At 37.6% G+C, this 27,471-nt stretch overlaps 1 protein-coding gene across 5 annotated transcripts in view; it reads left to right on the forward strand.

The window, feature by feature from the left end:
• The window catches only part of Ube4B (Ubiquitination factor E4B), a 679,226-nt gene that overhangs the window by 434,106 nt on the left and 217,649 nt on the right, over nt 1-27,471 (forward strand). For all 5 annotated transcript variants that reach the window (XM_076183024.1, XM_076183023.1, XM_076183022.1 and 2 more), the window contains one exon: nt 574-691. In XM_076183024.1, coding sequence (XP_076039139.1) covers nt 574-691 — 118 coding nt within the window. The remainder of the gene's footprint in view (nt 1-573; nt 692-27,471) is intronic.

Here is a 27,471-nt window from a genome sequence, read left to right on the forward strand (position 1 = left end):
TGGATCGATGGGGTAAAAGAGGCATTACAAAAGAGAAGAATGTCTGTTGAGGAAGGACATTAGAGGAGAGAAGATAGGGGTGTATGTAGAAGGGTTGTGTATAGATGATGCTGTGATGCATGAGGGGGAGTAGGTGAGGGATGTGGGGTGAGGAAGTATGCATGAAAAATAATTTGACGCAGCCCAAAGGGATTTCTCCCCGTCTTCTCCTTGTCTGCATGAGGGGACAGAGAGGGGGTTGCTGAATTAATGAAGTGGCCTTGCTGTGGATGTGCTGTGGCTTGCGACACTGCTTCTGACCCAGGGTAGTGGACAGGATGCAGGGATGACCCGTCATCCAGGAGGTGCCAAGATGAGAGGGAGGGTGGAGGGTGGATGGGAGTGGAATATGTATAGGATGGAATGGGTGGGAGTGGTTTCTATGCCTTTTTCTTTTTGGCTACCCCCGTGTAAGGGGGAAAAAGCCTTTGGTTTATGTATGTACCAGAGATAAAAAGATGTTTGTACCATTTTTCAGACCAAATACAGTATTATGTTTGGAAGGTATTTAATTATTGTATTGTATACTTTCAGGTATATCCCTCGAGTTGCCATGAAACAGACTGAAGACTCCCTGGTGCAAATGATAATTGTCCTCATGTGTTCACCAGGGCATGTCAAGAACCCCTACCTCACTGCTAAGCTTGCAGAGGTTAGAAAGTGTTACCAGCTTTTTTTATATAATAGTAATGACCTTTTTCTATTGGAGGTGTTAAGACTGGAGTGCCTGTATAGTTCCACTTTACAAGGAAAAAGGGGACAAGTGTGAGTGTAGCAGTTTCAGAGGTATCAACTTGTTAAGTGTAGTTGGGAAGGCTTATGGGAAGGTCTTGATTGAGAGGATTAGGAGAGGAACAAAGGGAGTAATTAGTGAGAAACAGTGTAGGTTTAGGATAGGTACAGGTTGTGTAGATCAGATTTTTGTGGTAGGACAGATATGTGAGAATGCTATAAGAAAAGGAAAGGATGTTTTTTGGGCTTATATGCATCTGGAAAAGGCTTACAACAGGGTAGACAGGAGGGAACTGTGGGAGGTATTGCAGATATATGGGATAGGAGGAAAGCTGTTAAGAGCAGTCAAGAGTTTTTATGAGAGTAGTAGAGCTTGTGTTAGGATTAGAAATGGAGAGAGTGAGTGGTTTAAGGTAAAGGTAGGACTTTGTCAGGGTTGTGTTATGTCACCCTGGCTGTTCAATCTCTACATGGATGGGGTGGTGCAAGAGGTGAATGCAAGGATAGTGGGTCAGGGATCGGAGATGGTTAAAGAAAATGGAGAAAAGTGAGAGATAAGCCAGCTGTTGTTTGCTGATAGCACTGCACTTGTAGCAGGATCAGAGGAGGGATTGAGGAAGTGACAGTTTGAGGTGTGTGAAAGAAGGAAATTGAAAATAATTGTGGATAAAGTAAGGTGATGAGATGTATAAGGGGAGAAAGTAGCAGCAGACTAGAAGTGAGTATTAAGGTTAGAGAGAGACTGGAGGAAGTAAATAGTTTTAGATACTTGGGTGCAAATGTGGCAGGAAAAGGAGGAGTGGGGGTGGAGCTAGAATGTAGATTGAAAGAAGCGAGTAAATGCCTTGATGGATTAAAAAGTGTAATGAGAAATAGACATTTGGGAATGGATGCTAAGAGGAGATTGTATGAAGGAGTGATTGTGCCAACAGCACTGTACGTTGCAGAAACATGGAACATAAGAGAGGAAGAGAGAAGGAGTCTGAATGTGTTTGAGATGAAATGCCTGAGAAGAATGACAGGGGTTACTAAGATAAGAGTGAGAAATGAGGAGGTGAGGAGGAGAACGGGTGAAAAGGGAGTTGTGAGATAGGGTTGATGAAAGTGTATTGGGATGGTTTGGACACATGGAAAGAATGAGTGAAGGAAGACTAGTAAAAGAGGTGTGGAAGGCAGAGGTGGAAGGAGTGAACATGAGGGGGCAATCCTAGGATGAGATGGATGGATGGGGTAAAAGGGGTATTGGGAAATAGGGGAATGTCTGTTGAGGAAGAACTGGTGAGGACCAAAGATAAGGGTGAAAGGAGAATGCTTGTGTATGGATGATGCTGTGATGCATGAGTGTGAGTGGGTGGGGGATGGTGGGGGTGAGGGAGAATTTATGAGAAATAAATTGATGCAGCCTGAAGGGATTTCTCCCCGTCATCTCCTTTTTTACATGAGGAGACGGGGGTCACCGAATTGATGAAGTGACCTTGCTGTGGATGTGCTGTGTCTTGCGACACTGCTTCTGTCCCAGGGCAGTGGACAAGATGCAGGGATGACCTTTCATCCAGGAGGTGCCAAGGTAAGAGGGAGGGTAGAGGGGAGTGTAGTATTAAAGGGATGGAATGGGTGGGAGTGGTTTTTATGCCTTGTTTTTTGGCAACCTCCTGTGTAAGGGGAAGAAGGCCATTGGTATATGTATGTATCTTCATAACATTGTCATAGAGAAATAATAATAGTTACATACAAACCAAAGGCTTTTTCCCCTTTACACAAGGGGAGGGGGGGTTAGCCAAAAAGAAAAAGGCATAAAAATCACTCCCACCCATTCCATCCTCTACATATCCCACTCCCCTCCACCCTCCTCCCTCCCTCTTATCTTGGCACCTCCTGAATGACGGGACATCCCTGCATCCTGTCCACTGCCCTAGGTCAGAAGCAGTGTCGCAAGACACAGCACATCCACAGCAAGGACACTTCATAAATTCTCATGTAGAAAAGGAGAATATGGGGAGAAATCCCTTCGGGCTGCGTCAAATTTTTTCTCATACAAACTTCCTCACCCCCCATCCCCCTCATGTATCACAGCATCATCCATTCACCCCTATCTTCTGTCCTCTCCCGTCCTTCCTCAACAGGCATTCCTCTCTTTTGTAATGCCCCTTTCACCCCATCCATCCATCTCATCCTAGGATGCCCCCTCATATTCACTCCTCACCTCTGCCTTCCACACCTCTTTTACTAAAAAGGAAATAGGCAAGAATTGGTTTACTAATAGTGTGGTCGATGAATAGAATAAACTTAGTAACCATGTAGTAAGCACTGAAACTATCAGTTGTTTTAAGAAACGAATAGACAACTTTATGGATGGGGATAACAGGTGGTGATGGATACGGAGCTGGCTAGTGTAGGCCTTATGGTCTATTGCATTTTTATGTTCTTGTGTACTAATCTTTCTTCACTCATTCTTTCCATGTGTCCAAACCATCCCAGTACTCTTTCATCAACCTTATCTCCCAGCTCCCTTTCTACCCCTGTTCTCCTCCTCACCTCCTCATTTCTCACTCTATCTAGCCAAGTAACACCTATCATATTTCTCGGACATTTAATCTCAAACACATTCAAACTCCTTCTCTCTTCCTCGCTCATGTTCCATGTTTCTGCCCCATACAGTGCTGTTGGCACAATCACTCCATGTAACCTCCTCTTAGCATCCATTCCCAGATGTCTATTTCTCATTACACTTTTTAATCCACCAAGGTATTTACCTGCTTCTCTCAATCTACATTCTTCCTCCACCCCCCACTCCTCCCTTTCCTGCCACATTCGCACCCATATATCTAAAACTATCCATTTCCTCCAGCCTTTCACCCTTGATGCTCACCTCCAGCCTACTGTCACTCTCTCCCCTTGTACATTCCATTACCTTACATTTGCCCAGATTTATCTTCAGCTTCCTTCTTTCACACACCTTCTCAAACTCTGTCACTAACTTCCTCAATCCCTCCACTGATCCTGCCACAAGCGCAGTGTCGTCAGCAAACAACAACAACTGGTTTATTTCCCACTTTTCTCCATTTTCTTTAATCATCTCCAACCCCTGACCCACTACCCATGCATTCATCCCTCGCACCACCCCATCCATGTATAGATTGAACAGCCAGGGCTACATAACACATCTCTGATGAAGTCCCACCTTTACCTCAAACCATTCTCTCTCTCCATTTCTAATCCTAACACAAGCTCTACTACTCTCGTAAAAACTCTTGACTGCTCTTAACAGCTTTCCTCCTATCCCATATATCTGCAGTACCTCCTACAGTTCCCTCCTGTCTACCCTATCGTAAGCCTTTTCCAGATCCATAAAAGCCCAAAAAACATCCTTACCTTTTCCTATAGCTTTCTCACCTAGTCTTACCACAAAAATCTGATCTACACAACCCCTACCTGTCCTAAACCCACACTGTTCCTCACCAATTACTCCCTCTGTTCCTCTCCTAATCCTCTCAAACAAGACCCTCCCATAAGCCTTCCCAACTACACTCAACAAGCTGATCCCTCTCAAATTACTACACTCACACTTGTCCCCCTTTCCCTTGTAAAGCAGAACTATACAGGCACTCCTCCAGTCCTCCGACACTCTATCCTCTCTTAAACAAACATTAAATAACCTAACCAACCAGTCCACCATAACTGTACCTCCTTTCTTCAGACATTCTGCATGGCATCCATCCAACCCAGGTGCCTTACCTGCTCTCATCATCTTAACAGCTGCTTTCACTTCATCTTTCCCCATTTCTCCTCCATTTTCCTCACTCATCACCCTTTTTTTCTTAGCACTTACCACTGCAACTACCTTTCCTTCCCTATCCTCCTTCACATTTGGCAACTCCCTAACATACTGTGCCCACCGTCCTACATATGCTCTCCTCTTTGCTTCCTTTATCTTATGCTTAACTTCATTTCTCTTTACTTTGTATTCTCATACGATTCCCTCATCCTAATTTGTAGCCAATCTATGAATGCCTGCTTCTTTTTTACACCCTTCTTTGCTTCCTCATCCCACCACTCACTACCCTTCCTTTTATTTCCTCCTGCCCTCCTTGTTCCACACACCATCCTCTCACACTTTATGACTCCCTCCTTGAACCATCTCCATTCTCCACTCTCAATTTACCTTCCACCAGAAAATGATCTGATATTCCCCCACTCTCTCCCCTTAGAAGATGTACATCCTTAACTCTTCCTACCATACTCCTGGTCACCACTATATATTCCATTAATGCTCTATCTGCCACCCTTCCATCCACTACCTTCTCCCATGTGTACTTATACTTGACTTTCTTCCTAAACATTGTATTTGCTATCATGAACTTCCAAGAAACATCACCATCAACTCACTACGATTTTTACCTGGAATTCCATACTTCCCAATCACTATGCCTATTGGTTTGTTTTCTACCCTAGCATTAATGTCTCCTAATACAACTATATTGACATTTGTCCCTAATCCCTCTATGCACTCGTTTATATCTATCCAAAAAGCCTCCCTTTCCTCTACAAATAATACTAGTTAGAATCTGGAATATGAAACACAAGTTTGTTAAAAAATGTTTTGTTCATTACATGTCGCACCTTCTCTTTCACTTGTGAAATATACAGAGCAGACAAGAAGCACTTTTCTCATCTATTTACATTGAAAATAATAAAAAGATATTTTGTAAGGAAGAGGAGTGAAAATAATAAAAAGATATTTTGTAAGGAAGAGGAGGCAGATCAAGTAGAGAAGAAAAGATAAAAGATCCAGATGGAGAGATGACAATGGAAGAGACGGCAGTAAGAGGAAAATGGGTAGAGTATTTTAGGATGTTGCTAAATGTGAAGGAGAATAGGGAGGGAAAGATAGTTGTGGTAGGAAGTGTTAAGAAAATGACATTGATTAATGAGGAAAATGGAGGAGAAATAAGGAAAGATGAGGTGAAAGCAGTTGTTAAAATAATGACAGCAGGTAAGTCACCTGGGTTGGATGAGTGTCACGTGGAGTTTCTAAAAAAAGGGAGGTACAGTAATTGTAGACTGGCTGGTGCGGTTGTATAATGTTTGTCTAAAAGAGAGTAGAGTGCTGGAGGACTAGAGGAGTGCCTGTTCCACTTTACAAGGGAGAGGGAGACAATTGTGAGTGTAGTAGTTTCAGAGTGATCAGTTTGTTGAGTGTAGTAGAGAAGGCTTATGGGATGGTTTTAATTGAAAGGATTAGAAGAGGAACAAAGGGAGTAATTGGATGGATTAATAACAGGATTCAATGAGCTGAATGATTACACTGGGGAACACTCATTTTGTTGCATTTAAAAAAAGACTTTTCTATAGTCAACTTGAGTGTGCTGATTTCAAATCTGAAGTCGGGTTTTGTCTGCAAGCTACAGATTTTATGCAATTTGACATTTTTATTTATTTTTAAAATTTTCGTTATTATAGGTAATTGCAATATCAGCCACAATTCTTTTGTTCACTTGAATCTTAAAACAGTATGAAAGCCATTTCTGTACATTTATTAAGGCAAAAGAAACAGAACATTAACAGAACATCTATCCCAAAGTTAGATTAGCATCCTTCAGAACATCACCACAGCTGATGGAAGCTTATCAATTTCTTTGTGTATTTTTTTTCAGGCAGGAATTTGCGTTTGTAACTTTTGCGTTTGTACATTTCATCTGGGCAATTTCGTTTAATGCTCCAGCAGTAGTCAGCCATCATACTTTTGTCCCAGCGCCCTTGGTAGCGTTCTTCCATGATCTTTAGGTCTTGGTGGAATCGTTCTCCTTGTTCGTCACTCACAGCCCCCAGGTTGTCAGGGAACTGATCAAGGTGGCTGTTCAAAAAATGAAGCTTGATGCTCATGTTGCACCCGAGATCACGAAAAGCGAGGAGCATTCTGTTCACAAGTTCACTGTAGTTCTCCGCCTTATTGTTTCCAAGGAAGTTCTGAACGACTGCCACAAAGGATAACCATGCTGCCCTTTCTAAAGCGGTCATCTTAGCAACAAACTGATCATCACGAATTAGGGTTCGAATCTGTGGGCCATCAAACACGCCTGCTTTGATCTTCTCAAATGATAACCCTGGTAAAGCTGTGATGATGTGTTGGAAACATTCACCTTCGGTTTCCAGTGCCTTGACAAATTGTTTCATCAAACCTAATTTGATGTGAAGAGGAGGAAAGATGATCTTATCTCTGTTTACAATTGGGTCTTGTATGATATTTGGCATGCCTGCTTCAAGGGTGTCACGAATAGGCCAGTCCTTCTGGACCCAATGTCTGTCTCGTGCTCGGCTGTCCCACATACAGAGGAAACATGGAAACTTGGTGAAACCTTTCTGTTGTCCGAGAAGAAAGTTGACCATCTTTAAGTCTACACAAATTATCCGATTGTGCTCATGATACTTTAATAAGTCCATGACCATTCTCATATCATCATAGTCTTCCCGCAAATGCACTGAGTGACCGACAGGTACTGCTCCATAAACATTGCCATTATGTAAAAGAACACACTTTAGACTGCGTTTTGAACTGTCTAAAAAGAGTCTCCATTCAGCAGGACTATAGTAAGGTACACCCAGTTCTTTGAGAAGCCCTGGGATGTCATGGCAGTAGACAAACTGTCTGTCTTTTGAAAAGAAGGTCACAAAAAGCTGGTCACGCTTTCTGAAATATGATACTTTAACAGAGTGATCAACAAGATTTCTGCCTTGTAATCTTGATGCCAAAAGCTCTGCTGCTTTCTTTGAAAGACCTAAATCCCGCACTAAATCATTCAGTTCAGCCTGGGGAAGAGGCTTAGGGACGGGGAAAGGTTCAGTGTCTGAAGAACAGTCCTCCGATTGTGAACACTTTTCTGACAATTCACTGTCACAACTGTCTTGCTGGCTTGTATCATGTCCAATGTCTTTATCGTCCAATGAAGGCAAGCCTTTGAAAACTGGAATAGGTACTTCTTCAGAGTGCGGAACAGGCCGAATAGCTGAGGGAATGTTCGGATACGTAATCTTATGTCGGTTTTTCTTCCCAACACCCGTTGTGTTTACCATGCAGAAATAACAGTCAGTTACATGGTTGGTGGGTTCGCGCCAAATCATTGGAACTCCAAAAGGCAGACCTTTGCGTCTTCCTTTGGTCCAGTCTCGAAGCATTTCCTCACAATTGTGGTACACAACATGAGGAGCCCATTGCTTGTCTTGATCACCAAGATGAACTTCAAAATATGCCTTGTAGGCACGCTTGACGAACGAGGATATGTTACGTCTCTGACGATTGAGTGTGTAGCATCCACATATGTAGCAGAAGGCATCAGGCTTGTTTCTGCAATGATGTCTCATTCTGGAAGCCATGTTTGAACTGAAACGAAAGAAGAATGATCAAAATATTAGAAGCTATCTATATATATGGACGTTAAAATGCTTATACATGGTTTACGCAAGTTCACATATGTACAATTTCATTAACCTCAAATTGCATACAAACTAGAGCTTGTAGAGAAAAACTAATTTCAGATTTGAAATCAGCGCCCAAAACTCTTTCAAAATCCGTTAAAATATCCAATGCAACTCAAAGTTACTGAAAAAGTGTTCCCCTGTGTTATCTGAAGGAAAAAGAACCGGACATAATGGGAATTGTAGAAACGAAATTAAAAGGTCCACTACCACCCAACAGTGTAGGACATGACGCATACAATTATTGGATTAGAAACAGAGAGACAAAGCAAGGGGGTGGAGTTATGTTCCTGACTAAGAAGGATATAAATGTGAAGAGTGTCACATATGGAAAGAATACAGTAGAGATGATTATGATCGAAGTGGAAGACAGAGATAAGAAGAACAGAAAGTTTAAGATAAATTATGTGCCTCCAAAAACAGCCTTGTGGGAAGAGAGTGAAATGAACAATATAGAAAAGGAAGAATGATGTCCAAAAAAACAAACTTTGATAAAATAAGAGAATTCTTTCAAAAAGAAAACTGGGAAGGGATATACAAAGAAGAAACAACAGTGGAAGAGAAATGGAATATTTTGACAAAAAATTATAAAAAAGGAGTGGAAAAGTATGTCCCAAGACAAAAACAAGAAAAAGAATATGTAAAGTGCTGGTACAACAAAAGTTGTAGGGAGTTAAAAGACAAAAGAGACAAAGCTTGGACCAAATGGAAAAAACACACAAGACCTGAAAAATGGAAAATATATACTTGTTATAGAAATGAAAATGTACAAGCGTGCAGAGAGGAAAAGAGAAAATATGAAAAAGATGTCATAGAAATATATAAAGATCAACCAAAACTATTTTACAGATTTGTAAACAGCAAACTGAAAAACAAACAAAATTTGGAGAAATTAAGACAAGGAGTTGAATACACAGAGGAAATTGAAGTGGCGGAAATTATGAACAAGTATTTTAAATATGTGTTTACAAGGGAGAACATACAACCTGAAGATATCGAATGGAAAGAGAAAGTCCCCCCCATGAAAGAAATAGAAGTAACAAAGAATGAAATATTGAAACACTTGAGTAGTCTTGATGTCAGAAAATCGCATGGACCAGATGAAATAGGAAACTGGATTTTGAAAGAATGCAGGAATGAACTGGCTGACAAAATACATAGCATAATAAACAGTTCCTTGAAAGAAGGAAAAGTCCCAGAAAATTGGAAAAAAGCAAATATAGTACCTATATATAAAGGAGGAAATAAAGAAGACCCTACCAACTACAGACCAGTCTCTCTAACAAGTACAATAGCAAAAATATGTGAAAGAATTGTCAAAAGTAGATGGGTAAAATATTTAGAAAAAACGTGACAAATTTAATATGTGTCTATTCAAGGCTAATAGATATAATACAAGAAAGAGATGGATGGGCTGATTGTGCATTTCTAGACCTAAAAAAAGCTTTTGACAAAGTACCACATAAGAAGTTGCTTAAGAAATTAGAAACTGAAGGAGGAATACAGGGCAAACTGCTTAAATGGATGGAAAACTTTTTGCAAGAAAGGAAAATGAGAGTAGTGATAAGAGATAGACACTCAAAATGGGATGAAGTAATAAGTGGTGTTCCACAAGGAACAGTTCTGGCCCCAATAATGTTTGCTATATATATTAATGATATGGATGACGGAATTGAAAAAAGTGAACACGGAAGAAGATTGTGAGTTACTACAGAGTGATCTAAATAAAGTACAGGAATGGAGTAGGAAGTGGGAGATGGAGTTCAACACTAAAATTGTAGTATAATGGAATTTGGAAAAAGCAAAAACCGAATAACAGGATCATATAAATTGGGAGAAGAAGGAATAAAAAAAGTAGAAAATGAGAAGAACTTGGGAGTCATTGTTATGAATAATATGTCACCTGAGAATCATATAAATAAGATTTTTGGAGAAACTTATAATTTAATAAGAACAATCAAAGTGGCATTTACATACCTGGATGAAGAAATGGTGAAGAAAATTCTAATCACCCTGATAAGACCAAGATTGGAATATGCAGCAACGATATGGTCACCAAGTACAAAAAAAATGTATAACAAAACTTGAAAGAATACAAAGAGCAATTACAAAATTGGCACCAACACTCTCAAAACTATCATATGAAGAGAGACTAGCAAAACTTGAACTACAGACACTAGAGCAAAGAAGAGAGGAGATTTGATAACTAGTTACAGAATCATGAAAGGCATAGAAATTATTGATAGAGAGAATCTGATAAAATGGGATGATAGAAATACAAGAGGACACGGAAAGAAAATCAAGAAAGACAGCTATAGAAGAGATGTGAAAAAGAACAGCTTTCTTCACAGAGTAATAGACAGTTGGAACAAGTTAGATGAGAAAATGGTGTGTGCAAAAACAATAGATGAATTTAAAAATAGTTTAGATAAAATGAGATATGAAGACGGGACACCACGAGCATAGCTCCCCTTCCTGTAAAATACAACTAGGTAAATACACACACATGTTGCAACAAATTACTGCATGTTGCTGTTCGTTTGCAATTCACGATTGTGCTGCCTATAATTCACTTACAATAATATATATACTGTATGTGTGTGTGTGTACACTAGGGAATTTTTAGGTACGTATCATTTTTATAATCCGCTCTGGCAACACTGTTACACCAACGCTCACTCGCTCAATTTAACGGAAAATTTAATTTAGCGGACTAGACCTTGGCTGAATACAAGGAAAATTATTGGAATGGATGAAAGACTTCTTGAATATAAGAAAAATGAGGGTGGTACTTAGAGAAAAGAACTCAAATTGGGTAGATATGGTAAGCGGAGTTCCCCAAGGCTCTGTATTGGCTCTGATGTTTGCTGTTTATATAAACGACATGAATGAAGGTGTGGAATGTTATGTGAACTTCTTTGCAGATGATGCAAAACTATTGAAGAGAGTAAGTATAGAAGAAGATTGCAAATCTTTTCAAGAAGACCTGGACAAAGTCTGGAAATGGAGTATAAAGAATGAAGTGAATTTCAACATTATGAAATTTAGTATAATGGAATTTGGAAAATGTGAAAATAGAATATCGGATCAATACAAAATTGGTACAAAGGAAGTTACAAAAGTAAACTCAGAAAGAGACCTAGGAGTAATTAATTATCTCAAAATAGTTGGAGAAACTTACAACTTAACAAGATCAATGAAAGTGGCTTTTGACTACATGGATGAGGAAATGGTAAAGAAGATACTAGTTACACTGGTAAGACCAAAATTGGAATATGCAGTGTCTCTATGGACATCTTAGTACTACTAAAAAATTAATTGGATGGGTTCTCTGACTTTTGGGTGGTTTTGCAAAACGCCTCGCGCCCCTGTGTTGACGTGGTGATTTTGTAACGCTTCTCAAGCCAGAACCTTTCCGGGTCCCAGCTAATCGGAGGAAGAGACATGACGTAGTGTTCCAAGTAACGACGACATGACGTCACAATCTTCAGCATTTCACTTCTTATAATAACATATCATTTAAAATTTCATTTGACCCAAGACTGCTTGGACAGTTTCGAGCAGAACACGCTATAACCTTTCCGGGTCTTTACGGAAAAACCAAAAGCTTTGCTGTGATAGAGTCTTTAAAGGAGTTCCATATAAAAGTTCTTCAGTTTAATGTCACCATACGTGAAAATGAAGACTTTTCGTATTCAGATGAAATGTTTGACGATTTACAATTGTTTAACGAAGACGTCGAAAAGAGTAAATTCGATGGTTTTTCCAAGAACTATTTCGTGGGCTACAAGAGTTTCATAAAACATAGAGGCAGGGGTGATCACAGAAATTACCAAATGCACTACATCGACTCAATTTTTAAGAGTTACAAGCGTCAAGAGAAGAAGAACAAGTACGCTATAAAGAAAGTCAAAGAAGAGGCTGAAAAAAAGAGGCTCCAAGAAAAGCGGAAAGCCGCCGAGGAAGAGGAACGGAAAAAGCAAGAAAAGCTGGATAGAAAGCAAAAACTGATGGAACTTAAAAAGGGAAGGGATGAGAGGTGTGTTAAACGGTTGGAGAAAAAAAGACTTGAGCAACAATTGAAAGAGGAGAAACACCGTAAAATATTAGAGAAGAAACGTCAAGAAGAACAAAGAAAAGACGAGAGACTACGTCTAAGAATGGAAAAACGCGAGCTGGCGAAAGAAGAACTTTTCTCCGGAGACATATAAGAAAACGTCTAACGACGACGAAACAGAAGTCGAAATAGCAGAAGAAGAACCGGATCAACCAAAGTCCGCCTACAAAATCAGCGAAACAGACGCCATCAACATGATCATGCCTCCCGAGTCCAATTATGGGGAAGAAAACAGTGATTCTGGAGAATTTATTGAAATTATCCAGAGTATCAGAGAGGAAATGAAAGAGCAGGAAAAAAAAAATTGAAAATGAAAAGAAAAGGAATAAGGAGAACATGAAGAGGATGATGAAGGAGTTTTTGAAGGCTTTGAGTGACGACAGCGATGATGACGGAAAAATATTCGAGGACAGTGATGGAAGCGTCTACGACTCGGAAGAGGACTCAGATATTGAAGATGATGGCCCTCCAAGAAAGAAAATGAAGCAATAATGGTGTACAAAATTTGTATTTGATGTTAAATAAAACGATTTGTAAAAATCTATCTTTTATTTGTAAAACCTTCATTAATACAAGAAAATTCAGGGACAGAGGGTATCTCAGGGGGCGTAGCCCCAATGGCGCGAAGTGCCCAGGAGTGAAGCGAGTAGCGCCGCAGGCCAAGCACCCCTGGCGAAGCCAGGGCCGGCGAAGCCAGGTGCTTGTTTAGTTAAAAAAAAAAAAAAAAAAAAAAAAATCAAAGAGCAATGACAAAGATGGCACCATCACTTTGCAAGTTGACATATGAACAAAGATTGGACAAAGTAAACTTAACTCTGAAACAAAGAAGAGAGAGAGGCGATTTGATAACCATCTACAGAATTATGAAAGGAATAGAAATCCTTGATAGGGATGATCTACTAGAATGGGACAGAAGAAATACAAAAGGACACGAGAAGAAACTTAAGAAAGACAGAGAAGAGATCTGAAATTAAACAGCTTTCCACAGAGAGTGATAGATATATGGAACAAATTGGAAGAGAAAACAGTGAGTGCTAAAACTACACACAATGTTAAGAAAGAACTCGATGTGGAAAGATACAACTGCGGGTCACTGCAAGCATAGCTCTCCTTCTGCAAAATACAACTAGTAAATACAAAATCTACCAACCCTGGAACAAAGAAGAGAAATAGGTGGTTTGCTGACCATCTACAGAATTATGAAAGGGATGGAAATTCTTGATAGAGCCAACTTACTAAAGTGGGACAGAAGAAAAACAAGAGGACACGAGAAGGACTGTTACAGAAGAGATTTAAAAAAAAAAAAATAGCTTCCCACACAGAGTGATAGGTGTTTGGAACACATACACACACTCACATATACACACACAAAAATTTGTGAAAGAATTGTCAAAAGTAGATGGGTAAAATATTTAGAAAAAACAATGTGCTAAATCCAAGGCAATTTGGATTCAGACAAGGACGATCATGCATGACCAATTTAATATGTTTCTCTTCAAGGCTAATAGATATAATACAAGAAAGAGATGGGTGGGCTGATTGTGCATTTCTAGACCTAAAAAAAGCTTTTGACAAAGTACCACATAAGAAGTTGCTTAAGAAATTAGAAACTGAAGGAGGAATACAGGGCAAACTGCTTAATTGGATGGAAGACTTTTTGCAAGAAAGGAAAATGAGAGTAGTGATAAGAGACAAACACTCAAAATGGGATGAAGAAATAAGCGGTGTTCCACAAGGAACAGTTCTGGCCCCAATAATGTTTGCTATATATATTAATGATATGGATGAAGGAATTGAAAGCTATATGAGCTTCTTTGGAGATGATGCAAAACTACTGAAAAGACTGAACACGGAAGAAGATTGTGAATCACTACAGAGTGATCTAAATAAAGTACAGGAATGGAGTAGGAAGTGGGAGATGGAGTTCAATACAAAAAAGTGTAGTATAATGGAATTTGGAAAAAGCAAAAACAGAATAACAGGATCATATAAATTGGGAGAAGAAGGAATAAAAAAAGTAGAAAATGAGAAGGACCTGAGAGTCATTGTTATGAATATGTCACCTGAGAAACATATAAATAAGATTTTTGGAGAAACTTATAATTTAATAAGAACAATCAAAGTGGCATTTACATACCTGGATGAAGAAATGGTGAAGAAAATTCTAATCACCCTGATAAGACCAAGATTGGAATATGCAGCAACGATATGGTCACCAAGTACAAAAAAATGTATAAAAAAAAACTTGAAAGAATACAAAGAGCAATTACAAAATTGGCACCAACACTCTCAAAACTATCATATGAAGAGAGACTAGCAAAACTTGAACTACAGACACTAGAGCAAAGAAGAGAGAGAGGAGATTTGATAGCTATTTACAGAATCATGAAAGGCATAGAAATTATTGATAGAGAGAATCTGATAAAATGGGATGATAGAAATACAAGAGGACACAGAAAGAAAATAAAAAAAGACAGCTATAGAAGAGATGTGAAAAAGAACAGCTTTCTTCACAGAGTAATAGACAGTTGGAACAAGTTAGATGAGAAAGTGGTGTGTGCAAAAACAATAGATGAATTTAAAAATAGTTTAGATAAAATGAGATATGAAGACGGGACACCACGAGCATAGCTCCCCTTCCCGTAAAATACAACTAGGTAAATACACACACAATGGAAAAAAGCAAAGGAACACCAAGAGACAAAGAAACAACGAAGAGATGCCTAGAAGAAAGCAGAATAGAGACTCCACTCGATGTTATCAAGAAAAAGACCTGTTTAACCACGTCCAGACACCAAGGGAATACCAAAGGTTTGAAGGGTAAGGAAGTATTATGCATAGAAATGGATAGAGAACCAAGATATAGAAATATAATGAGAAATAGAGATATGAATGACATTTTGGATGAATTAATAGGGCTCAAAAGTGATGAACAAAGAAGTATCCATGCTAAGGAAAGCAAATAAGGAGAATAATAGGGAGATAGATGAGTTAAAAAAGGAATTAAATAAATTAAAGGGAGAAAATGAAAGGTTAAAAAGTGAAGACATAAATAGAAATGAGGCATTAAAAAAGGAGATAATAAATCAAATGCAAGAATAGACTGAAAAGGTGGAAGAAAAAAATCAAAGAAAATGACTTACGGGAAATAAAGAAGCAGTGGAAAATTGAACAGGAATGTCAAAAAGTATCCCTTAAAGAAATAATGGAGCAACAGGTCAAAGAAAATACCAAGGAAACTGTGATCCAAGTAATTAAAGAGAAAGGTAACTTAGAGACACAGTGGATAAAAAAAGATGCATTGTAATCTATGGCATTAAAGAGAAGCATGATGTACCTGGATATCAGAGGGAAAAGGAAGAGAAAGAGATCACTAAGGAAACTCTGAAAGAATTACAAGCAGAAGAATTAGGTTTGGATAGGGAAATCGAGGAAACCCATAGAATGGGCAGATACTCTAAATAAAAACAATACAGGCCACTGAAAGTAAAGCTTAGATCTCAATTGTAGAGGAATTACTATCCAGAACAACGAAATTAGTAAATAGTGAACATTACAAAAATATATGGATAAAAAAAAAAAAATGAGTGAGGAAGAAAAAGAGAGAAAAAGAACTTAGAAAAGAAGAGTTCGAAAAAAATAAAAAAGAACTGAAACTAAAAAAAAAAAAAAAAAAATGGAGAGTGGTGGACCTGAGGCTGAGAAAATGGTATACAAGGAAAATGGAAACAAAGAAGAGAGAAAAAGACAAGGAGAAAGGAAATTAAAATTAGCTTATACTAATATAGATGGAATAACCTCAGGAATGAATGAATTAAACAATTACCTGGCCTTAGAAAAACCAGACATAATGGGAATAATGGAAACTAAATTAAAGTATACTCTACCACCCAACACTGTGGGACAAGGTTTATACGACTGCTGGGCAAAGAATAGAAAGGATAAACAAGGTGGTGGAGTTTTAGTTTTGACTAATAAAGATTTAAATGTAACAAAAATAACTGAAGGGAAAAAAAATGTAGAATCAATTATGATACAAGTTGAAAGCAAACATATGAAGAGTAGAAAATTTGTAGTGGTGTATGTGCCCCCCAAAACACAATCCTGGACAGAAAGTGATCATTCCAAATTATTAGAAGATACAAAATATGAATTAACTAATATACTGAAAGACAGGAAATACAGTAATTATGGGTGACTTTAATTCAAAAGAAATATGTTGGGAAGAAATGACAGTGAAGGGGGGAGAAGAACTCTGGGGCAACATCCTGCTCGACATGGCCATCGAATACACAATGACCCAGTGGATTAGGGAAAATACTAGATACAGAGGTAGTGAAGAATCTTCAAAGCTGGACTTAATACTTATGACAGAGCCTGAGATTGTTGATAAAATTGATTTCAAAACTCCGATAGGAAAGAGTGACCATGTACTAATAGAATTTGAAATGAAAGTGCAAATGGATCGAAGCAAAAATGATAAACATAAAATATGAAGACTAATGTACAATAAAAAAAAAATTTGAGAAACTCAAAATATTCTTTCGCAATGCGAACTGGGAAAAATTCCTAAATGAAGAAACGGATGGAAGAGAAATGGAATATATTAAAAGAAATTTATAATGAGGGAGTAAATAAATACATACCACAACAAAAAATGAAAAGAACATATATAAAAAGCTGGTACAACAAAAGGTGTAGTGAAGCCAAGGATGATAGAGACAAAGCTTGGAAGAAATGGAAAAGAGACAAGAAATCAAGCAAATGGCAAATGTACATCAAACTAAGAAATGAGTATGTAAAAATATGCAGAGATGAGAAGAGAAACTATGAAAAAAAAAGAAAAATAGAAAAATGCAAGGAAGAACCCAAACTATTTTACAGGTATGTAAATGTCAAATTGAAGAACAAACAAGAATTAGAAAAACTGTGCCAAGGTAAAAATGAATATACAGAAGAACTGGAAATGGCTGAAATTATGAACAACCATTTCAAATCAATATTCACAATAGAAAACTCACCTAACTGTGAGGAAATAGAGAGATATACCCCTCTATGAAAGAAATAATCGTAACACAGAAGGAAATCAGCAACCAAAATAAGACCCTTGATGTCAGAAAATCACATGGTCCGGACGGAATTGCAAATTGGATACTGAAAGAATGCATGGAAGAATTAACAGATAAAATATACAATATAATTAAATTCTCACTTAAAGAAGGAAAAGTGCCACAGAAGTGCCACAGAAGGCAGACATTGTACCAATTTATAAGGGAGGAAACAAAGACCCATCAAACTACAGACCGGTCTCCCTGACAAGCACAGTAGCAAAAATTTGTGAAAAAGTCGTCAAAAATAGATGGGTTCATTTGGAAGAAAAAACTATACTGAATCCAAATCAAGATCATGTACAACAAACTTGATATGCTTCTACTCAAGATTGATAGACATTATACAAGAGAGAGATGGGTGGGCAAACTGTGCCTTTCTGGACCTACAAAAGGCATTTGATAAGGTACCACACAAGAAACTAATAAGGAAGATAGAGTCAATAGGTGGCATCAGAGGAAAATTATTGGAATGGATGAAAGACTTCCTGACTGGGAGGAAAATGAGAGTAGTAATTAGAGACAAATTCTCAAACTGGGAAGAAGTGATAAATGGTGTCCCACAGGGAGTACTGGCCCCGATCATGTTTGCCATATACATAAATGACATGGATGAAGGAGTAAAGTGTTATATGAATTTCTTTGCAGGTGGCACAAAAATACTAAAGAAAGTAAAAACGGAGGAAGACTGCAACTCATTACAACAAGACTTGGACAAGATCTGGAAATGGACTAAAAAATGGGAAGTAAAATTCAATATCAAGAAATGTAGTACAATGGAATTCAGAAAAAATAAAAACAATATTGAAAGATTACAAAATTGAAGAGGTGAAAAAAGTGAACTCGGAGAAAGATCTTGGAGTGATGATCAGCAAGGACATGACACCGGATAAGCATATTAATAAGATAGTCGGAGAAACCTACAATTTATTGAGGTAAATAAAAGTGGCATTTGCTTATTTGGACGAGAAAATGATAAAAAATATTCTAACTACACTAATAAGACCAAAACTTGAGTATGCAGCAACACTATGGACACCCAGTACCCATAAGGATATAAAAAAAATGAGAGAATACAAAGAGCAACAACAAAACCAGCACCAACTCTTTTAGAAATGACATATGAGCAAAGACTGTCCAAATTAGATTTACCAACTCTGGAACAAAAAAGGGAAAGAGGAGACTTACTATCTCCCCACCGACGGCTCAGTACCTTGTAGGGGTGGGGCTCAAGTGTTGCAATGACAAACTGGGTGATGGCGGTGGGATGGTGTACATCCCGGAAGGTCCAACCATACTGCCAAGGCCAGGTCTGAACTTCCAGACCAAAACTGAACCACTATTTACCCTCCTGCTTGTTTTATCTCTTCTCTACTTGGGCTATCAGGAACATCGGTGATGACTATTGCAGGAAATACGATCAAGTTTTGAATAACGATTTAAATTGACGCCATCACCCTCTGGCAGACACTGTCTATTAAGAGTCAGACTCCATCGATCCGGTTATAAACCCCATATATTTGCGGGTAATGGGGGGTGCCAGGCAATGGAGACAACAGTGGGAGGGGTTTTTACTCCCACTGACCAGTGAACGCCTGCCTTAAGAGAGGCAGCCCCTCTTCAATAGAAGACTGGTCCCTGCTAAAGCCCCTTCCCATATTGAGCCGCATGGGATAGGAGGACTAACTTCCTCCAATAAGGGGTGGATTCCCTAGGACTTGCAACTTTATTACAAAACAACCCTAGTTCTCCTGTTGATGACTACTGACATGGAAGTGAACAATGGTACCAGCACATCGGGTTCAAGTATAATAACCCTAGAACCTTATTCCTTTCCTGATAATAAAGCTAAGAATCCTCAGGACAAAAAGAAAGACAGAGAAACAAATGCTAGGAATGAAAAGTTTAGAAAGATGGAAGACCAGGAGTATATAAAACAGTAAATTATGAAAAACACTTAATACTTGAATTTGAAGAAGGAAAATATGAGTGTCTAAATGTTTTCAGAGCAAATAGAGAAATTGTTAATATCTGTGGCAGTCAGCCCAAAATTCGCCCAAAAGGAAATGGAGGTCTATTGATCGAAACCTCATTGCCTGAACAAAGTGAAAAACTCAAAACTATCTCAAGTTTAGATGGTCTTAATGTTAAATGCTTCTCCCATCCAGTTTTTAACCAAAGCAGAGGTGTAGTATATGCACCAGATTTATTACACATTGAAGAAAATGAAATAGAAAAAGAGTTTAAAAATGAAGGAGTGGTAAAAGTTGTAAGAATGCGAAAGAAGATTGGCGAACAGCTAGTACCTCTAGGAACAATAATTTTAACCTTCAATCAATGTAGATTACTAAATGTTATACCAGCTGCTTGGATGACTCCTAAAGTAAAGCCATATATACCATCCCCATTAACCTCTTCACTCCGGGCCAAAATCTCGCGGGCAGCATTATCTGCCAGACGTACGATGTGTCATAATAATACTCGCATCATTAAATATAGTCACCGCTTATATCGATCGTTCTCTCTTTCACCCGTGAATTTTGATAACCATAGAAAATATGATGAAGACAGTTTAGAGAGTATGTCATTACGCAGGGGCAACTACAATAAATATAATCAAGACGCCGATATGGCAGCCCCGCATATCCACTTGCTCCTCATGCCGCCTACGTATGCGGCACCGTATGGAAGTGGTTAAGATGTTACCATTGTCAAATGTTTGGACACTCAAAACAAAAATGTAAAAGTAGAATTAATGAAAAACCTGCATTATGCTTAAACTGTGGTAAAGAAACACATGGCAGCTGTAACGAAGCTCCATCATGTGTTAACTGCGGAGAACAGCATCCTTCATCCTCCAAGAGCTGTGTTAAATTTATCTTTGAAAAGGAACTTCAAACCATCCAAACCCTCGAGAAAATTACTTTTAAAGAAGCTAGGAATAAGGTCTTGAATAAACAAATTAGACCAGGGGAACTTTTTTTCAACGATTCTGAAAAGAAATCAACCTACTTCAGCAAATGAAAAAATTTCTAACACCAAACCAGAAAAATCTGTGAAAATAGTAAAACCAAATGAACAAAAGAGCACAACTTTAGATGTAAAAATACCAGAAAACCAAGAGAGCAAAGAACAAAATAAAGTCACTGCCCATCATTCAAGAAATGGAATGGAAAACTTGAAACAGATCACCAAGGAATCCACCCACCAAAAAGAGAAAACAAGATCTGAAATGAATAATGAAATTAAAACTAAAAAGAGAGAGAGAACTCCAGAACAAAATTCTAATGAAAGAATTCTTAAAAAATCCAATAATGTAGCTAACAAAAACTCAACTTTAACTACAAATAGAAATATAACCAAGATAAAAAGATAAAACATAAACAGCCACCATGAATAACAAACTCACCCTACTACAATGGAATTGTCAAGGCTTGAGAGCTAAATACGAATCTTTAAAAATACTAATAAAGGAAAATTTTCCCATCTGCATCTCATTACAAGAAATAATGCTTGGACAAAATAGAATATGTCCCAAAGAATATCTTTTATCGTAATGAACATCAAACAGATGAAGGAAGACATTGTGAAAGTGCACTACTGATAAGACTAAATGTTACACACACAAAAATTCCTTGACAAATTTACAAGCTGTAGCTATACAAATATTTATAAAAAAGAAATATACAGTTTGTTTAATCTATCTGCCTCCAGACAATATAAATGACCAAAATCTCAAAAAAGACCTTGACAACCTGATCAATCAACTTCCTTGTCCATTTTTACTTCTCGGAGATTTTAATAGTAGACATCCAATGTGGAGTGACATAAAACCAAATCCTAGGGGAAATTTGATTTTTTCTTACATTGAAGAAAAATAACTTTGTTTTATGAATACAGGAGCACCTACTCACTTTCATATTCAAATTCAAACACTTACTTGTATCGATTTATCTATCTGTTCACCTGATTGCTATTTGAATTTCTCTTGGGAAACTATGGACGACTGTTTAGGAAGTGACCATTTTCCAATCATTAAAATAGTAGATGAAATAGCTGTACCAGGGTCTCCACGATGGATGATAGATAAAGCAAATTGGGCTCTCTTTACATCTTTAACCTTTACAGAAACTGATGCCGAAAACTTCCCTACAGTGAATGAAGCTCTAGATTTTTTTAACAAGGTCATCATGAGTGCTAGTGACAAATTAATTCCCTGCACTAATGGACAATTTAGCAGAAAACCTGTTCCCTGGTGGAATACCCAATGCCGTTTAACACGTAAAGCAATGAGAGCTGCATTCACCCGCTATCGATGACATCCTTTTCAATTCTATTTGATTTGTTATAAAAAAAAAAAAAAAACAAGAGCTAAATTCCAATATCAGGTAAAACAGGCTAAGTGCCAATCCTGGATAAACTATGTTTCTAAAATAAACTGGAGAACTAGCCTCATTAAAGTTTGGACTAAAGTAAGAAAAATATCTGGAAAATACATCCCTACACCATCACCAGTCATACAACTTAATAATCAAACACTTCATAGCCCAGATGACATAAGTGAAGTTTTTGCAGACCATTTCGCAAATATCTCTTCAAAAAATCCTTCATCTATGTATTGTCAACATCGTATTCAAGAAGAAAATAATGAATTAAAATTTGGAACAAAAAAAAATGAATCTTATAACCTGCCATTCAGCATGAAAGAACTCCTATCTGCTTTATCTTAATGTAATAGCTCCTCTCCAGGCAATGATGAAATAACTTTATGATCAAGCACTTCACTGTGGAGACTAAATTTTTTTTACTAGGTATGATAAATAGAATATTGAAAGAAAAGTCATTCCCTAATATCTGGAACATAGTAATAATATTGGTTTTCTTAAAACCAGGAAAAGATGATAAAATCATGACCAACTATTGGCCTATAGCACTCACATCTTGTATATGTAAATTAATGGAGAAAATGGTAAATGTATGCCTAATCTGGTATTTGGAGAAAAATGGACTTTTTAACCCCACACAGAGTGGATTTCATAAGATGCAATCGTGCAAAGATGCATTGATAAGATTGGAGACATCAATTTGTGAGGCTTTTGCTAATAAGAAACACCACATCTCAGTTTTCTTTGATATAGAAAAAGCTTACGATACCACTTGGAGATGTGGCATCTTGAAAGTTATTCACGAAATTGGACTTAGAGGAGAACTTCCCATTTTTATTAAATGTTTCCTCAACAACCGAAGGTTCAAAGTCAAAATTGGTAATACATTTTCCTCAGTTCATGTTCAAGAAGAAGGAGTGCCACAGGGCAGTGTTTTAAGCGTAACACTGTTTGCATTATCAATAAATGGTACAAGTAATGTATACCCTATTTGCTGATGACTTGTCCATCTCTTTTGTAGCTTTATGAATGGTAATTGCTGAAAGATACAATTAACTATTAATAGAATAGCAGATTGGGCTTCAAAACGTGGACTCAAGTTTTCAGCTTCAAAAACGGTAGTGATGCATTTCTGCCAAATAAGAGGTCTGCATCCCGATCCTGACTTGTATTTATATGGACAAAGAATATCTTGCTAAGATGAAACACGGTTCTTAGGACTGATTCTTGATAAAACATTAACTTGGATCCCACACATTAAAAATCTAAAGGTAAAATGCTCACAAGCTCTTAATTTAATAAAAGTACTCTCTCACACCTCATGGGGAGCTGACATGAAACATTTGATGATCCTCTATAAAGCACTAGTTGCCTCTAAACTGGCTTATGGATGTGAATTCTATTCATCGGTAACAAAAACGGCACTATCTATTTTGAATTCCATACATAATACTGGAATAAGATTAGCCAGAGGAGCTTTTAAATCATCCCCAATACCCAGTTTGTTGGTGGATGCAAGTGAATTGCCTCTGGACTTTACCGCCAGTCACTGCTGGTTCGATACTGGCATAGAATCCAGAGAATTCCTAAAACTCTTATATGTGAAGTTGTTTCTAATCAAAAATACTATAAATTTTATCTTGATCATCCCAGATTCCCTAAGCCTTTTGGATATAGAGTTTCAAATTTTTTTAAGGAATTAGAGATCCCAAAAATTAAAATTTTACCAGTTAAATACTCAACGGTGCCCCCATGGAAACTTCCATCAATAGAATTTTGTAAATGTATATTCAGATCAAAGAAAGAAATCTCCACAGAGATGATGCAACTAACCTTCCTAGAACACATGGAAATTCATGAAAAATCCATTCCAATTTTTACTGATGGCTCCAAGTACAGTGCAGGTGCTGGATTTGGAGTTGTCTTTCCAAGTCTTACTCAAAGTGTAAGTTTACCTGAACAGGCCTCTATCTTTACAGCAGAATTGTATGCAATCTTAACTGCACTCAAAGAAATTATGATGCACAACGGTAATAGTTTTATAATTTACAGTGACTCAGAAAGTGTACCACAGGCAATAGTTCACTTTAACTCAAATCACCCACTGGTAATAGAAATATTAGAATGGTTGTATTTAATAGAAAAAAGAGGCAAAAACATAAAGTGGTGTGGGGTCCCTGCCCATGTAGGAGTTAGTGGGAATGAAAAAGCAGATGTCTTAGCAAAACATGCAGCTAGAGTTACTCCCAGGAACAGCCTCGCTCTACCAGTCAGAGATATTTATCCTGTCATTCAGTCAAGACTCCAGGAAGTCTGGAACTTTAACTGGGAACTAGAAGACCAGAAAATGAAGGACATACAACCACTCCTCGTTTAACGATGACAATTGGGACCAGCGCACCGTTGTTAACCGAATTGGTCGTTAAGCGAAAGTGTATACATATATGTACATGTACTGTATGTACAATGTCCAGCAATACATGTATCTTTATCTTCGTGTATTTTCCCTCTTTTATACAGTACATTAAAGTTTTATTTGTTTATTTACAGTGGTTAGGTTCCTGAAATTACCGTATATGACCAAATCCGCGTATGCTGACATTCCATATTGAATACCGGGGTATTTTTTTAGTTTCGACCATGGGCGCAATATAGCAATAGAAAATTAATTATTAATTTTGTAAATTAAAATGTATCAACGTAATATGCAATTTTGTGGGCGGAAATGAAAGTAAAAAATACCTTGCTACAAGAAAATATGCTAATGAACGAAGTCGGTAGCATAGGATCGGGATGCCATCTTGTCGTCTGCCAACGTCTCTCACGACGACGACAACGAGGACGAGCCGGATGACATTTAATTTGCAGATAATGATTTATTAAACACAGGTTAGGTTAGTTTAGTTTAGGTTAGACGAATTTATGATCCTTTCATTTCTTCGACATCGGCATCTATCATAACAAACATGGTGTACCATTCGTCCGACATTACTTCATTACTTAGGAGATCTGTTTTAGCATTTTTTTTTTCCGCTCACAAAATTGCATATTACCTTGATACATTATAATTTACAAAATTAATAATTAATTTTCTATTGCTATATTGCGCCCATGGTCGAAACTAAAAATTTACCACTACCGGTATATACTGTACCCCAGGTAGTTTTTGCAGCTAGCAGGATGGTAATGTAGACCTAAGCTTCAGAACACTTTACCTCACAGGTAATATCCACCGTACAAGTTCATTTATAACATCATACAAATTTGCCTCAGCCAACTTAATTATCGTACACGACGTCATAACTTCGGGAGATTTACGTTAAACGAATATTGGTCTGTCATAAAGCCCGTCATTACTCCGAGTTGTCGTTAACCGAGTAGGTCTTTAAACGAGGAATGGATGTAGCTATCACCTCTCACCCTTGGAAATATTGAGATTTACCTAGAGAAGAAGAAGTTATATTATGCAGATTAAGAATCGGTCACACAAGACTGACACACAGCTTCCTAATGAACAGAGTACCTTGACCATTTTGTAATGATTACATTGTCCCATTGACAATCAAACATATTTTAGTAGAATGCCCAAGTCTAATGGCAGCTGGAGAACATTACTTTTATCATTGTAAAAATAATAATGGCAGATATACTTTGATTAAGATTTTAGGAGCTGAATGAGATGTAGATATCCTTTTTAATTAAAAAAAAAAAATTGTATTCATGATAAGATTTAGAATGCCAAGTTTTAAATTGTATTTATATATTTTCTTAATCAACTTTGATGCAGCATTAGTTAAAACCTTTTAAATACAGCATATCAGTTCAAATGATAACTAATTTATAAGTTAAGTATAAAAGTTTGAATATATAATCTGTTAAAATGTTCATTGTTTTTAAAATATATATATTTCTAAAGTATAGTACCTACTCTCTATAACAATATAGAAATTATTTTTTATTTATCTAATAGTGGGATCAATGACCATAGATGTTCTGATGCTGAATAATCCCCAATAAATAATAGTAATACTAACTATCTATAGAATAATGAAAGGAATGGAAATCTTAGATAAGAATGACTTAAATGAAATGGGACAATGGAAAAACGAGAGGACATGAAAAGAAACTGAAAAAAGATAATTATAGAAAAGATCTGAAAAAAAACAGCTTCTCACACAGTGATAGTTACTTGGAACAAATAGCAAACACTATTCAAGATTTCAAGAAAAAACTTGATGCTGAGAGATACAAAGACGGCACCACGAGCGTAGCTCCCTTCCCATATAATACAACTAGGTAAATACACACACACAGACTTACTAACTATCTATAGAATAATGAAAGGAATGGAAATCTTAGATAAGAATGACTTATTGAAATGGGACAATGGAAAAACAAGAAGACACAAAAAGAAACTAAAAAAAGATAATTACAGAAAAGATCTGAAAAAAAAAAACAGCTTCCCACACAGAGTGATAGATACTTAGAACAAACTAGACAAAGAAACAGTGTGTGCAAACACTATTCAAGATTTTAAGAAAAAACTTGATGCTTAGAGATACAAAGACGGTCACCATGAGCATAGCTCCCTTCCCTAAATAATAGAACTAGGTAAATACACACACACACGCCAGTACAATAAATGACATAAAGAAACTAGAAGGAATTCAAAGAGCATTGACAAAGATGACACCAACACTTAGCAAGTTGACATACAAACAAAGATTGGACAAACTAAACTTATCAACTCTGGAGCAAAGAAGAGAAAGAGGTGATTTGATAACCATTTGCAGAATTATGAAAGTGATGGAAATCCTTGATAGGGATGATCTACTTAAATGGGACACAAGAAATACAAGAGGACATGAGACAAAACCTAAGGACAGTTACAGAAGAGATTTGAAAAAACAGTTTTCCACAGAGTAATAGATACATGGAATAAATTGAAAGAAAACAGTGAGTGCTAAAACTATACATGATTTTAAGAAAGAACTGGATGTGGAAAGATACAACTGCGGGTCACTATGAGCATAGCTCTTCTCCCACAAAATACAGCTAGGTAAATACCCTCCCGAGGCCCAGTACTCTGATGTAGTGGGGGGGCTTGCATGTAGCAAGGATGGGCTGAGCTGTGCCAGCCATGTGGAACCATACCGGAGAGGTCAGCCCTAAGCTACCAGATGAAATCTGAGCCAACAGATTTTTGTTGACGACCCTAGCTTGCTTTTGACCATGGACTGAAATGCACATAGGATTTGCCGCCCTCACCCTATGACAGTTGTTTTAGGATGAAGTTTTTGAGATAGTGAATAGATAGGGGGTCCCTCACCCTTTTCCTTTGTGAATTCCCCTATCCCTATCCTTCATATTTGCCACCCTGCTCTCCTTTTTCACCATCTTTCTCTGATACTTGTTAAGGAAGGTTCTGGTATCTTGGTGCCTCCCAAGCTACATGTCTGAACCCAGTCAAGTGGGGATGTGTACCACGAGGTCACTACTCCCTGCGAGGGCCAAAAGCTCACCAACTGGGGAATGCATGTTTGCGAGGTAGGTACTAGGCTGCCGACTTCCTTTCTCCCAATCCAGTGCACATGCAGAGTGACTACGCCGGCCCTAT

This window comes from Oratosquilla oratoria, chromosome 3 (genome assembly GCF_046742065.1).
Source record: "Oratosquilla oratoria isolate Oo_2021 chromosome 3, ASM4674206v1, whole genome shotgun sequence".
Taxonomy (NCBI): domain Eukaryota; kingdom Metazoa; phylum Arthropoda; class Malacostraca; order Stomatopoda; family Squillidae; genus Oratosquilla; species Oratosquilla oratoria.